At 36.3% G+C, this 12,693-nt stretch overlaps 1 protein-coding gene across 1 annotated transcript in view; it reads left to right on the plus strand.

The window, feature by feature from the left end:
- Positions 1-12,693, plus strand: part of DNAH11 (dynein axonemal heavy chain 11) — a 363,940-nt gene that overhangs the window by 149,648 nt on the left and 201,599 nt on the right. The window contains exons 35-36 of the mRNA XM_030822211.1: positions 2,035-2,151; positions 9,294-9,432. Coding sequence (XP_030678071.1) covers positions 2,035-2,151; positions 9,294-9,432 — 256 coding nt within the window. The remainder of the gene's footprint in view (positions 1-2,034; positions 2,152-9,293; positions 9,433-12,693) is intronic.

Raw genomic sequence — 12,693 nt, forward strand, 5'->3', positions numbered from 1 at the left:
GAAATCTAAATGCTTCTCAACACGATGCCACACTCCAAAAAGCAAAATACAACTGGCACTTACGTTTGATGGCTTAATTTGAGAAATAAATTAGTATAGTATGCAGCACAATTCTGGTTCTCTTTGTAACATTTTTATCAACGGCAATCTTATTTATCTGGCCCACCTGTGCCCCCTGAGTTTTTCGAATATTTTTCTCAGCTAGCTATCTTGTCCATACGAACATTTTCAATCTCCCAAGGATTATCTAGCCTGTTAGACTGTGTACCTGATGTAGAAGTTTCCAGGTTATCAGTAGATACATCTGGATATTTCTACATTCTAGAAAATCTCTCACTCAGTCCTTCTGCCACGTGGGCCTTGGGCCCCAGTTTTATGTGTTCAAGTGTCTGTTTCCTGACCTGCCCCATCCTTAAGGCCATGATAGAGGAGCTCAGTTATTTCTTCTTAGATCTCCAGCTATATTTTATCTAGCTTTTAGTCAAAATCTTTTTATTTGCTGTAACCCAGATGTCATCTGAGGCCATCCTTTCTTATGGAGATTTATGTAACTGATCCGTGTACTGATTTCTGAAAATTGCCAAGAATACTCCTTGGTAGTCTCCTCTTGTCTGAATGTCTGTGGGTCTTCTCTCTTCATCTTATTTTAGCCCATATGCAGACAGCTCTGCTCCTTCTTGATTTCATGAGCTTATTAAATTCTCTTTACAAATGAAGATTTAAGAGATGGGACCATGCCTCAATTACAAAGCCTTCTAGTGCCTTGCCAGCTCTACCCTCTGGAGGTCCACACCTTTGACTGTTGCTTTCCCTCCTGTGTACAATGGGAGAGGAGGCAGTTATTCTGTGGCAAGAGCCACCTCTCTGTGTGTGAGCAGCCTTGCCACCCTGTCTGCCTTCCCTAGCCTGACATTCTGGGAAATGAAGTTTTCTCCATTTTTATCTTGACTGTACAAAATCCACCTGCTCCTAATTACCTAGTATCTAAGGCACTCTTACTCCTAAACACTGTGGTTTCTTTCTGTCTTCTCTCTTTCATGATGCAGACCCAGCTCCTTAACTGCTTCAGCCCTCCCCTCTCAGCAATGCAAGAGATCAGCCTTATATTTTGTCTCGTTTACCCTCATTTGAAAGTTTCCTTCTACCTATCTCTCAATATGGCTCCCATAGCACATTACCATTCATTGCCCTGGCCAGCAACAACCCACTTGGGTCCTCACAAATCTTTCTGAAAATCTTTCACTATTTCTCCAATGCAAATCTTTCACTGGTAATTCTGTTTCTCCAATGCCTTTAAGTGGCAGTAATAGCATTAGTCATAGCTAACATCTCTTGAGTATTTTCCATGTTCTAGGCATTGTACTTTTACCCATTTATATTTATAATCCCTTTTAAATCCTTGCATAATCCAATAAAGTTGGTAATATGATTATTATTTTTACTAGATGAGGGAATTGGAACATAGGATAATTAACTTGCCTAAAGGGATATGGCTGGTATCTGAATACTCACAGTCTGGCTCCAGAGCTATTGTACCTCTCAGTGATATTTAATAGATTTTTCTTGAGTCAATGGAAGGTATGGAGGGAAAGAGGAAGAGAGAGAAGTTGAAGAAATAGACAAAACTTAAGACTGAACAGGGTGTCCCTTTCTCCTCTTAGTATGGGCGTTCTCTGTCTATGCAGCATCCCATTCAAGGAATTGCAGCCCATGTTGAAGGTAAAAATGCCATCACCTCCTTCCATTAAATGTTAAAATAGTCAAGTCTTTATTTTTATATTCTAGGATACTAAGGCTGTGCTAAAATAAAAAAGAATACTTCCCATTTTTATAATTCTTCTAGGAAAAGGGAAGGCATTTTTAATAAATATGCTTCAAAACATATTCAAAATATGTATGGTTATGAATTTTAAAGAAAATTACACAGAATAAACAGCTTCCTAATAATTTGCATTTTGCAGTGGTTTGCATTTGTCAATGTGCATTCATATTCAATGAACACATTTAATTTCATCAACATTCTTTTTATGGTAGATTTGTATTTCTTGGGGAAGCTATCACACTGAAGCCATCAGTTGGAATATTTATTACTATGAACCCGGGTTATGCTGGTCGAACCGAATTACCGGAAAATCTCAAAGCTCTTTTCAGGCAAGTGTTATGCTTTGTGGCTTAGCATCTGGTACACTCATGCCACCTAATGTTGTTGGTTTGCACTGTTAAGTGATTTGCTTTTACTTGAAAATTCCTAAGGAAAATCCTGTATAATTTCCTTGGGCTCCTTTTATTGACAGAACTTTCACCATGATAAATTAACCATTTTGAATTATAAAACCAGGACTCAAAATCAGTATTTAAAAGTTACATGGTATATTTGCATATTTACTGTTAGCTATTTTGTAATGCATATTTTTATTATAAACAGAATTTTCATAAATTATGAACTATTTTGAAAATATAGAAAAGAATAAAGAAAAAGTTACAGCAGCATCCAGAAGTAATGATTGTTATGTTTTCTAGCCTCTGTTATAATTTATATTTTGTGGGATTAAGGTATTACAGTAGGCATGATTTTTCCTTAGTTCTCTTCATTTAATATTTTGACATATTTTATCATATTATTAAAAAACCTTTAGAAATATCATTTTATGTAGCTCTACAATAGTCCCTCTCATGCCTCGTTCATAAATTTCTTTTTTTTTTTTTTTTTTTTTGAGACGGAGTCTCGCTCTTTCACCCAGGCTGGAGTGCAGTGGCGCGATCTCGGCTCACTGCAGGCTCCACCCCCCGGGGTTCACCCCATTCTCCTGCCTCAGCCTCCCGCGTAGCTGGGACTACAGGCGCCCGCCACCTCGCCCGGCTAATTTTTTTTTTTTTGTATTTTTAGTAGAGACGGGGTTTCACCGTGTTAGCCAGTATGGTCTCGATCTCCTGACCTCGTGATCCGCCCACCTCGGCCTCCCAAAGTGCTGGGATTACAGGCGTGAGCCACCGCGCCTGGCCATAAATTTCTTAACCATTCACTGTTGTCTGTTATGTAGGGTTTGTCTTTTCCTTTTTTTTATTATAATGAAGTAGCAGGCTGCAAACTTCTATTCACATGAAAAATTACTCTTATTTCAGAGTAGATTTCTAAATGTAGAATTGCTTAAGTGAATGATTAGAATCCCTATTGGTGACCTGCTTTTCAAAAGTACTCTGCCAATGTATGCGCTTAGCAGGAGTCTGTCAGAGAACATGTGTTGCTACACCTAGTATCAGTTATGATTCACTTATAATTTAAGTCAACTTCATTCAGGTATCATTTTTTTGGTTCAGTTTTCCAGAAAACTCTGTATTATAATTTTACAGAATTGAAATATGGTTTATGTTTTATTAGAGAAAGAGAGATCAGGTTTAGAGATAAAACTGTAAGGTTTATCACCATACCAGGTGATAGTAAAAACATTCAGGTATAATTTAATACAATCAAGTGTACAGTTGGTGAAAGCATAACCACAATCAAAGTACAGAATATTTCCACACCCCCAGAAATTCTCTTCTGCCTCTTTGAAGTGAGCCTCCCATACCAATAATGTACTTTCTGTGATTATAGATTACATTTGTCATTCCTAGAGTTCATGTAAATGAAACCAGACAATATGTACTTTTTTGTGTCTGGCTTCTTTGAGTATTGTGGTTTTGAGATTTATCCAAGTTGTTGAGCGTATCAGTAGTTTGCCCCTCCTTCTCACTGATTAGTATTCTATTATATAGACCTACTGCAATTTGTTGATCCATTCACTAGTTGATGGACACTTGGGCTGTTTCCAGTTTGGGGCTATTATGAATAAAGCGGCTATGAACATTCACGTGCAATCTTTACATGAACATACATTTTTATTTCTTTGGGACAGATATCTATGGCTGGAATTGCTAGTCTACATGGCAATTGTGTGTTTTACTTATAAGAATCTGCCACTCTGGTTTCCAAAGTGATTTTACAAGTTTACATCCTCACCATCAATGTATGAGAATTCTAGTTGCTCACATTCTTGTCAAAAATTGATACTGTCAGCCGTTTTTATTTTTAGCCAATCTAATAGATAGGTAGTAGTGTGTCATCATAGGTTTAGTTTGCATCTCCATGATGGCTAATGATGTTGAGCCTCTTTTACATACTTATTGTTTATTGCTATACCATCTTTTGTGAAATGCTGTATTCTGCATACAGTTCCTTTGTTAGATACATACATTGCAAATATTTTTTCTCTCAATTTGTGGCTTGCTTTTTCATTTTCTTGTGTCCATCAAAGATAGAAGTTTTAAATGTGATGAAATATAATTTATCGATTTGTTTTTGTTTTTAATATCCTATTCAAGAAAATTTGCTTAGCCCAAGCTTGCAAAAATTTTTAACTATGTTTTCTTTTATAAGCTTTGTTGTTTTATAGTTTTTATATGAGTTTTCTCCTTTATTCTGTTAATGTGCTGAACTGTATTGATTGATTTTCAAATGCTAAACAGTCCTTCAGTGTTGCATTCCAGGGAAAAGCTCCACTTGGTCAGGAGGTATTTTATTAATAGGTACTGCTGGATTCAATATGACACTCTTTTGTTAAGGAATTTTAAAAAATCTATGCCATGAGGGTTATTGTTCTACAGTGTCCTTGTAAAATTTTTGTCTGGCTTTGGCATCAGAGTAGTGCTGACATCATGAAATAAGTTGGCAAGTGTTTTCTTCTCTATCTTCTTAAGAGTTTGTGTAGAATTGCTATTATTTACTCCTGAAGTATTTGATTGAATTAATCAGTTAGGCCATTTGGACCTAGAGATTTTTATTGGAATCTTTTTAATAATGAATTTAATTTCTTTAATAGATAGAGGGTTTTTCTGATTTTTAATTTTTTTATTGATTTGATTTTGGTAATTTAAATCTTTTAAGGAACTTATTGGTGTTATCTAGTTGAATCCATTGCCACACACTGGTTCATTGTATTAGTCCATTCTCACATTGCTGTAAGTAACTACCCGTGAATGGGTAATTTATGAAGAAAAGAGGTTTAATTGACTCAAAGTTCCAGAGGCTGTACAGGAAGCATGGCTAGGAGGCCTCAGGAAACTTACACTGATGGCAGAAAGCTAAGGGGAAGCAAGCATGTCTTAGAAGGTGGAGCAGGAGAGAGAACATGCGCGAGGTGGGGAAGTGCCACGCACCTTCAACCCGTCGTATCTCATGAGAACTCACTCACCATCATGAAAACCAGCATTCACGAAGAATGGGGAAAATCTGCTCCCATGATCCAATCACCTTCCACCAGGTCCCTCCCCCAACATTGAACTACAATTCAACATGAGATTTAGGTAGGGACACAGAGCCAAACCATATCGTTCATAATATTCCCTTATTACTATTTTTTAAGTTTTATTTTTATTATACTTTAAGTTCTGGGATACATGTGCAGAATGTGCAGGTTTGTTACATAGTTATACATGTGCAATGGTCGTTTGCTGCACCCATCAACCCATCATCTAGGTTTTAAGCCCTGCATGCATTAGGTATTTTTCCTAATGATCTCCCTCCTCTTGCCCCCCACCGCCTGACAGGCCCCGGTGTGTGATGTTCCCCTCCCTGTGTCCATGTGTTCTCATTGCTCAACCCCCACTTATGAGTGAGAATATGTGGTGTTTGGTTTTCTGTTCTTGTGTTAGTTTGCTGAGAATGATGGTTTCCAGCTTCATCTATGTCCCTGTAAAGAACATGAACTCATTCCTTTTTATGGCTGCATAGTATTCCATGGTGTATATATGCCACATTTTCTTTATCCGGTCTATCATTGATGAACATTTGGTTTGGTTCCAAGTCTTTGCTATTGTAAATAGTGCTGCAATAAACATACACGTGCATACATCTTTATAGCAGAATGATTTATAATCCCTTGGATATATGCCCAGTAATGGGATTGCTGGGTCAAATGGTATTTCTGGTTCTGGATCCTTGAGGAATTGCCACACTGTCTTCCACAATGGTTGAACTAATTTACACTCCCACCAACAGTGTAAAAGCACTATTTCTCCACATTCTCGCAAGCATCTGTCATTTCCTGACTTTTTAATGATTGCCATTTTAACTGGCGTGAGATGGTGTCTCATTGTGGTTTTGATTTCCGTTTCTCTAATGACCAGTGATGATGAACTTTTTTTCATAAGTTTGAACTCCCGTTCACAATTGCTACAAAGAGAATAAAATACCTAGGAATACAACTTATAAGGGATGTGAAGGACCTCTTCAAGGAGAACTACAAACCACTGCTCAAAGAAATAGGAGAAGACACAAACAAATAGAAAAACATTCCATGCTCATGTATGGGAAAAATCAATATCATGAAAATGGCCATACTGTTCAAAGTAATTCATAGATTCAATGCTATTCCCATCAAGCTACCATTGACTTTCTTCACAGAATTGGAAAAAAACTACTTTAAATTTCACATGGACCGAATAAAGAGCCCATATAGCCAAGACAATTCTAAGCAAAAAGAATAAAGCTGGAGGCATCACACTACCTGACTTCAAACTATACTACAAGTCTACAGTATCCAAAACAGCAAGGTACTGGTACCACAACAGATGTATAGACCAATGGAACAGAACAGAGTCCTCAGAAGTAATGCCACACATCTACAACCATCTGGTCTTTGACAAACCTGACAAAAACAAGCAATGGAGAAAGGATTCCATGTTTAATAAATGGTGCTGGTAAAACTGGCTAGCAATATGCAGAAAACAAACTGGACTTCTTCCTTACACCTTACACAAAAATTAGCTCAAGATGGCTTAAAGACTTAAACATAAAACCTAAAACCATAAAAGCCCTAGAAGAAAACCTAGGCAATACCACTCAGGATATAGGCATGGACAAAGACTTCATGACTAAAACACCAAAGCAATTGCAACAAAAGCCAAAATTGACAAATGGGATCTAATTAAACTAAAATGCGTCTGCACAGCAAAAGAAACTCTCATCAGAGTGAACAGGCAACCTACAGAATGGGAGAAAATTTTTGCAATCTATCCATCTGACAAAGGTCTAATATCTAGAATCTACAAGGAACTTAAATTTAGAAGGAAAAAAAAAACATCAAAAAGTGGGCAAAGGATATGAACAGACACTTCTCAAAAGAAGACATTCATGTGGCCAATATTCCCTTATTATCTGTAGTGATGTCTTGAATTCCATGCCTGATACATGGGTAACTTGCATCTTCTCTCTCTTCCTATTTCCTCGATGATAAGCTAGAGGATTATCAGTCTTATTTTGGGGTTTTATTTAGGGTGCTCAATATGTGTGCTCAATACTATTCAGTATGCTTTTAAAATAATATTCCACTTCACATATAATCTAAGAACCTCTACAGTTTTTAGTATGACCTGTTTCCGTTCTTTCAAACTTAAAGTTTGCTTGTCCATCCATCTGGATATTTGAAACTATATTTTATTTGTATTTTCTTCTAATTTTTTATAGTATTACTGTACTTATTAAATTTAATCTGATGAGAACTTATTTTGGTTGCTAATATGAAATGAGTGCTTAAACAATTATTTTCCCTAATAGTTAATCAATTATGCTAACATCCTGTATTGAATGTTTTTCTTTCCTCATAACAGCTTTCACTAGCATAATAATTTTATAATGTCTAACTTTCTTGAAAAATTCTAGATAGAGAATAACCATTCTAGAAATCATTGTAATAACTACAGAATAGCTTTGTTTGAAAACTGTGTGCCTTTCCAGTATCCTATTTGTGACCCAACTTATCTCATACTTTCTTTCATTTGGGTCTTGAAATTTGAAATTGTCTTGTGAATTTTTTAATAACTTTTGTTTAATGGGTGATGAAAGCATTACTCATGTGTGGAGGCCATATGCTTGTGCCTTTGGAGTATTCTGATTCCACCACTCACCAACCATGAGGCCTACAGCATGTGCTTGAACTTCTGGGAACATCAGTCTGCCTCTCTGTAAAATGAAGATAAGAGGAGTGGGTACCTCATAGTGTTGTGGGGATTAAGTGGGAGAGTGCATAAAAAGATTTTAGCACCCAATATGGTATGAAATGCTCAGTAAAAATTAATTGTCTATATTAATGTAGATATAAAATACGTAGATATGCTAGCCTTTGCTCTCTCCATTTACTCTTCATCTTCTGGTGTCACGTGAAGAGTAATAAATGTGTGAAAAAATATGGGGTTAGTTTAGATAGAAGAGATACAGAATAACCTAGATCCAAAGATACTTTAAGGGTTAGATGTTTAGGATGAAAATTAGGTATGCATGAAGTAGACTACAGTTATATTTACAAAAACAGGTAGATAGGTATTATTGGAATGTATACTTTAACAAGTCTAAAATAATGAGCTTATTTATTTACTCTTCCTTCTTCTTTGCACTTGACTTCAGTTGAGTGGAATTTTTTCACACGTTGCTGTGAATAGCAATTGTCTTTGGAGAGGGACTTTTTGGAAGTCCCTCTCCAAAAGAAAGGGGATTTGAAGCTATGTTTTTCTAAATGTCCCCTTTAAAAGTCTATCCAAGTTGGCCCTAGGCAGTGGTGTGCTGGCAGTGGCTGGCACAAGCTCTCAGTAGCTGATGGTTAAGTTTTCGTGAATGTTCTGAGTTGGTTCTTTAGTTTAATGAAAACTAAATTACATCAACTTTTGATTCAATAAGTTGTATTAAAAACAAAGTTGATAAACACCCCAAACTGGTCACTTTATTTATTTTACTGGTATTTATGCTCTTGAGGTTATTTCTGTCCATTGTGTCTGTAAGGTGGTATACTTCTCAGCTCCACGTTTAGTGATATTGTGTTGGTATCTTGGAATCAGCCATGGTGAAAGGATTTATTCCATGGAAATAAGCAAATGCTATTTTCTAGACAGCCGGTGGTGAAAACATTAACCAGCACACCATTAACCACAGGTAAAGCCTTGCCCCTTGCTCAAAACATCATTATTCCTCTTTCTGCAGTGACAACTTACACCAGAAGTGTACAGAATGTATTCATGGATTTTCTTTGGACTCCTACACCTGTGCTTCTGCCATTCCAGACTTTCTATCATTTTTTGTGTCCAGTAATGAGTGGACATTTTTTTAGTTGAAGTGAAGGGTCTTATTAGCTGTGATTGACAGACATAATTATGATCTGCTTAGGAATAGTTGAAATGTTAGTACGAAATAATCACTTGATTTCAGCAATTTGTACTTATCACCTTGTCACATTTTAAAACTAAAATTCATATTTACTTTTTAGACCCTGTGCCATGGTGGCCCCTGACATTGAGCTGATCTGTGAAATCTTGTTAGTTGCTGAAGGTTTTGTGGATGCGCGTGCATTAGCCCGAAAGTTCATTACGTTGTACACGCTTTGCAAGGAGCTTCTCTCCAAGCAGGTGAGGGATCATTTGTTACATTTTCTTGTTTTTACATACCATTGAAAAAGCTTTTGAAGTATGGATTTTAGGTAATTTATCATTCAAATTACATTAGACATTAAAAATTTTTTGTTCTTAAAAAAATTCAATAGTTTGGGGGAGTAGGTGTTTTTTGGTTACATGGATAAGTTCTGTAGTGGTAATTTTTGAGATCTTGGTGCACCTGAGGAGTGTACACTGTACCCAGTGTGTAGTCTTTTATCCCTCACCCACTTCCCACCTTTTCTCCCAAGTCCCTGTAGGCCATTATATCATTCTTATGCCTTTGCATCCTCATAGCTTAGCTCCCACTTATAAGTGAGAACATACGATATTTGGCTTTCCATTCCTGAGTTACTTCACTTAGAATAATGGTCTCCACCTCCATCCAGGTTGCTGCAAATGCCACTATTTCATGCCTTTTTATGACTGAGTAATATTCCATGGTGTATATATACCACATTTTCTTTATCCACTCATTGGCTGATGGACATTTAGGCTAGTGTATATTTTTGCAATTGCAAATTGTGCTTCTATAAATAGGCATGTGCAAGTGTCTTTTTCATATAATGACTACTTTTCCTCTGGGCAGATACCCAGTAGTGGGATTGCTGGATCAAATGGAGATTCCTTTAAAAACTAAAACTACCATTTCATTTGACATTAGAAATATTTTTATATTTTCTATAAATTTTGAAAACCTTATTTTATAATTTTTATTTTTTTCTGAAATTAAATTTGAGATATTTTAGTTCTGATATTTTATTTGTATTAATACTTTTTAAAATCAAGGAGCTGTGTGATTTTAACTTTGTCAATTTTGTAATTATAAATGGAATTTTATAATTCCATAAATATAATTTTATAATTGCCTCCCTTTTTTCGTGAAAATATTATTTTCTAGTAAGATAGGGCAGGAGTGTTCATAAGAGTAAGATAAGGCTAATTTTCTGAAGAATGTCTCAAGGAATGTTAAAATTATTCTCATTTATTGGTAATTCTTTATTTAAAGGTAGGGTTGACTGGTTTTTTGTTCTTTTAAATGTTTGCTCTACAATTTCCTTGTCTCTAAAATGGGTCAAATTTATATACTCTCTACTCTCCAACCATAAGCTTCTTGAAGATTTATTGAAGTTGCTGATAAGCCACATAAATTACATACATATCAGCATCAATATTTTAAAATTCAGCCATATGGTCATTTTTGACTTTGGTCTTTTGATAACATTTCATTAATTACTGGTGACACTATTCTGTAGTCAAAATGAAAGTATCAAAATACTGCAGTTGCAACCGCACAGTTACCTTACTGCCACATATTCATTTTAACTTGCTCGTTGTTAAGGCAAAATATGGAATATGAGAGTGATTTATGTTGTCCTTTTAGTAACTGTGAATTTACATTGGGTAGGTGGAATCATAATTTTTAACAACTATCTCTGGATAGTAAGATTATGGGTATTTTTTTTTCCTCATTCTTATAATCTTTTTTTTAATGAGCCTATCTTAATTTTATCATGGTAAAAAGTCAGAAGAAAAAATGTAATAGAGCCCAGGGAATGTGGAGTTTCAACTATATCCATTTTCAGTAGTAATATTTAAATATTTAATGAGCATCTAGTATTAACTAATAATGTGCTTTTTGCTGACCATGTTGAATGGGTAAGATTCAAAACAAATGAAACAAACACCCAGATTTCTGACTTTGGGGAATGTAGGTAATTCAGTTGACATGACATAAAAATTGGGAGACAATGGAGAATGAAAAGATTTTCAGAGTTTTCAAGGAAGAAAGGAACCAATATTTATTGAATGGGTACTATGTGTTATGTTACAAAACTGTCAAAAGAAGTTTGCAAGTTTGATTTTATTAGCCCTGTTTTACATATGAGAAAACTGAGCAAAACAACCTGTCCCAAGTCCATATAGCTAACAAGGGATAAGGGCAAGATTTGACTTCAGTTCTAATTCTCTCTAGGACACACCTATAGCCAATTACAGGAGGAAGGTGTTTGGAGTACAGGTAGAACAAAGAAGGAAAGAGTTTGCTAACTCAGAAATGTCACAAATGAGCAAAAAGAAATCTGGCCAGGACAGAAGAGCTGGGTTAGGAACACCATTCAAGGATAACTTTCTGTGCTACAGAAATGGATTTGGGAAAAGAATCAGCAGACATTTTTGACCAATGGAATGATATAACGAAAATGGTGAAGATACTTTTAGCAATTTGCGTTGTTTAAATGTTTAGCAGGGGCACCAAGTCCTGTGAAATCTGTGGTCCAAAAATTTCTTCTGCATCCACTCCTTTTACTGTTACTGCAATAACTTAGCCACCTCCCATTGTTGCCCTCAAAGTTCTTATTCTCAGAAACACCATTTGACCCAGCAATCCCCTTTCTAGGTATATACCCAAAGGGTTATAAATCATTCTACTATAAAGACACATGCACACATATGTTTATTGCAGCACTATTTACAATAGCAAAGACTTGGAACCAACCCAAATACCCATCAATGATAGACTGGGTAAAGAAAATATGGTACATATACACCATGGAATACTATGCAGCCATAAAAAAGGATGAGTTCATGTCCTTTCCAGGGACATGGATGAGGATGGAAACCATCATTCTCAGCAAACTAATACAGGAACAGGAAACCAAATGCCACATATTCTCACTCATAAGTAGGAGTTGAACAGTGAGAACATATGGGCACAAGGAGGGGAACATCACACCCTGGAGCCTGTCGGGGGGTGGAGGGCTAGGGGACTGATAGCATTAGGAGAAATACCTAATGTAGATAACAGGTTGATGGGTACAGCAATCCACCATGGTACATGTATACCTATGTAACAAACATGCACATTCTGCACATGTATCCTGGAACTTAAAAAACAACAGCAACAACAACAAAACCTCTGGTTCTTTCCCCTCCGTTTCCTCTTCAAGCTTCAGCCTACTCCATCAGTGGCTTTCAAATGATCTTTACCATGACCCACAGTAAAAAATACTTCTTCTATTGCGACTCAGTGCATACACACATGTACAACCGAACCAAAAATTTCACCAAACACTTTTTACTTTTTTTTTTTTTTTTGAGATAGAGCCTCACTTTGTTACCGAGGCTGGAGTACAGTAATGTAATCATAGCTCACCACAGCCTCGACCTCCCTGGCTCAAGTGATCTTTCCATCTCAGCCTCCTAAGTAACTGATACTGTAGGCGTGCACCATCACGC

Source organism: Nomascus leucogenys, chromosome 11 (genome assembly GCF_006542625.1).
Source record: "Nomascus leucogenys isolate Asia chromosome 11, Asia_NLE_v1, whole genome shotgun sequence".
Lineage (NCBI taxonomy): Eukaryota > Metazoa > Chordata > Mammalia > Primates > Hylobatidae > Nomascus > Nomascus leucogenys.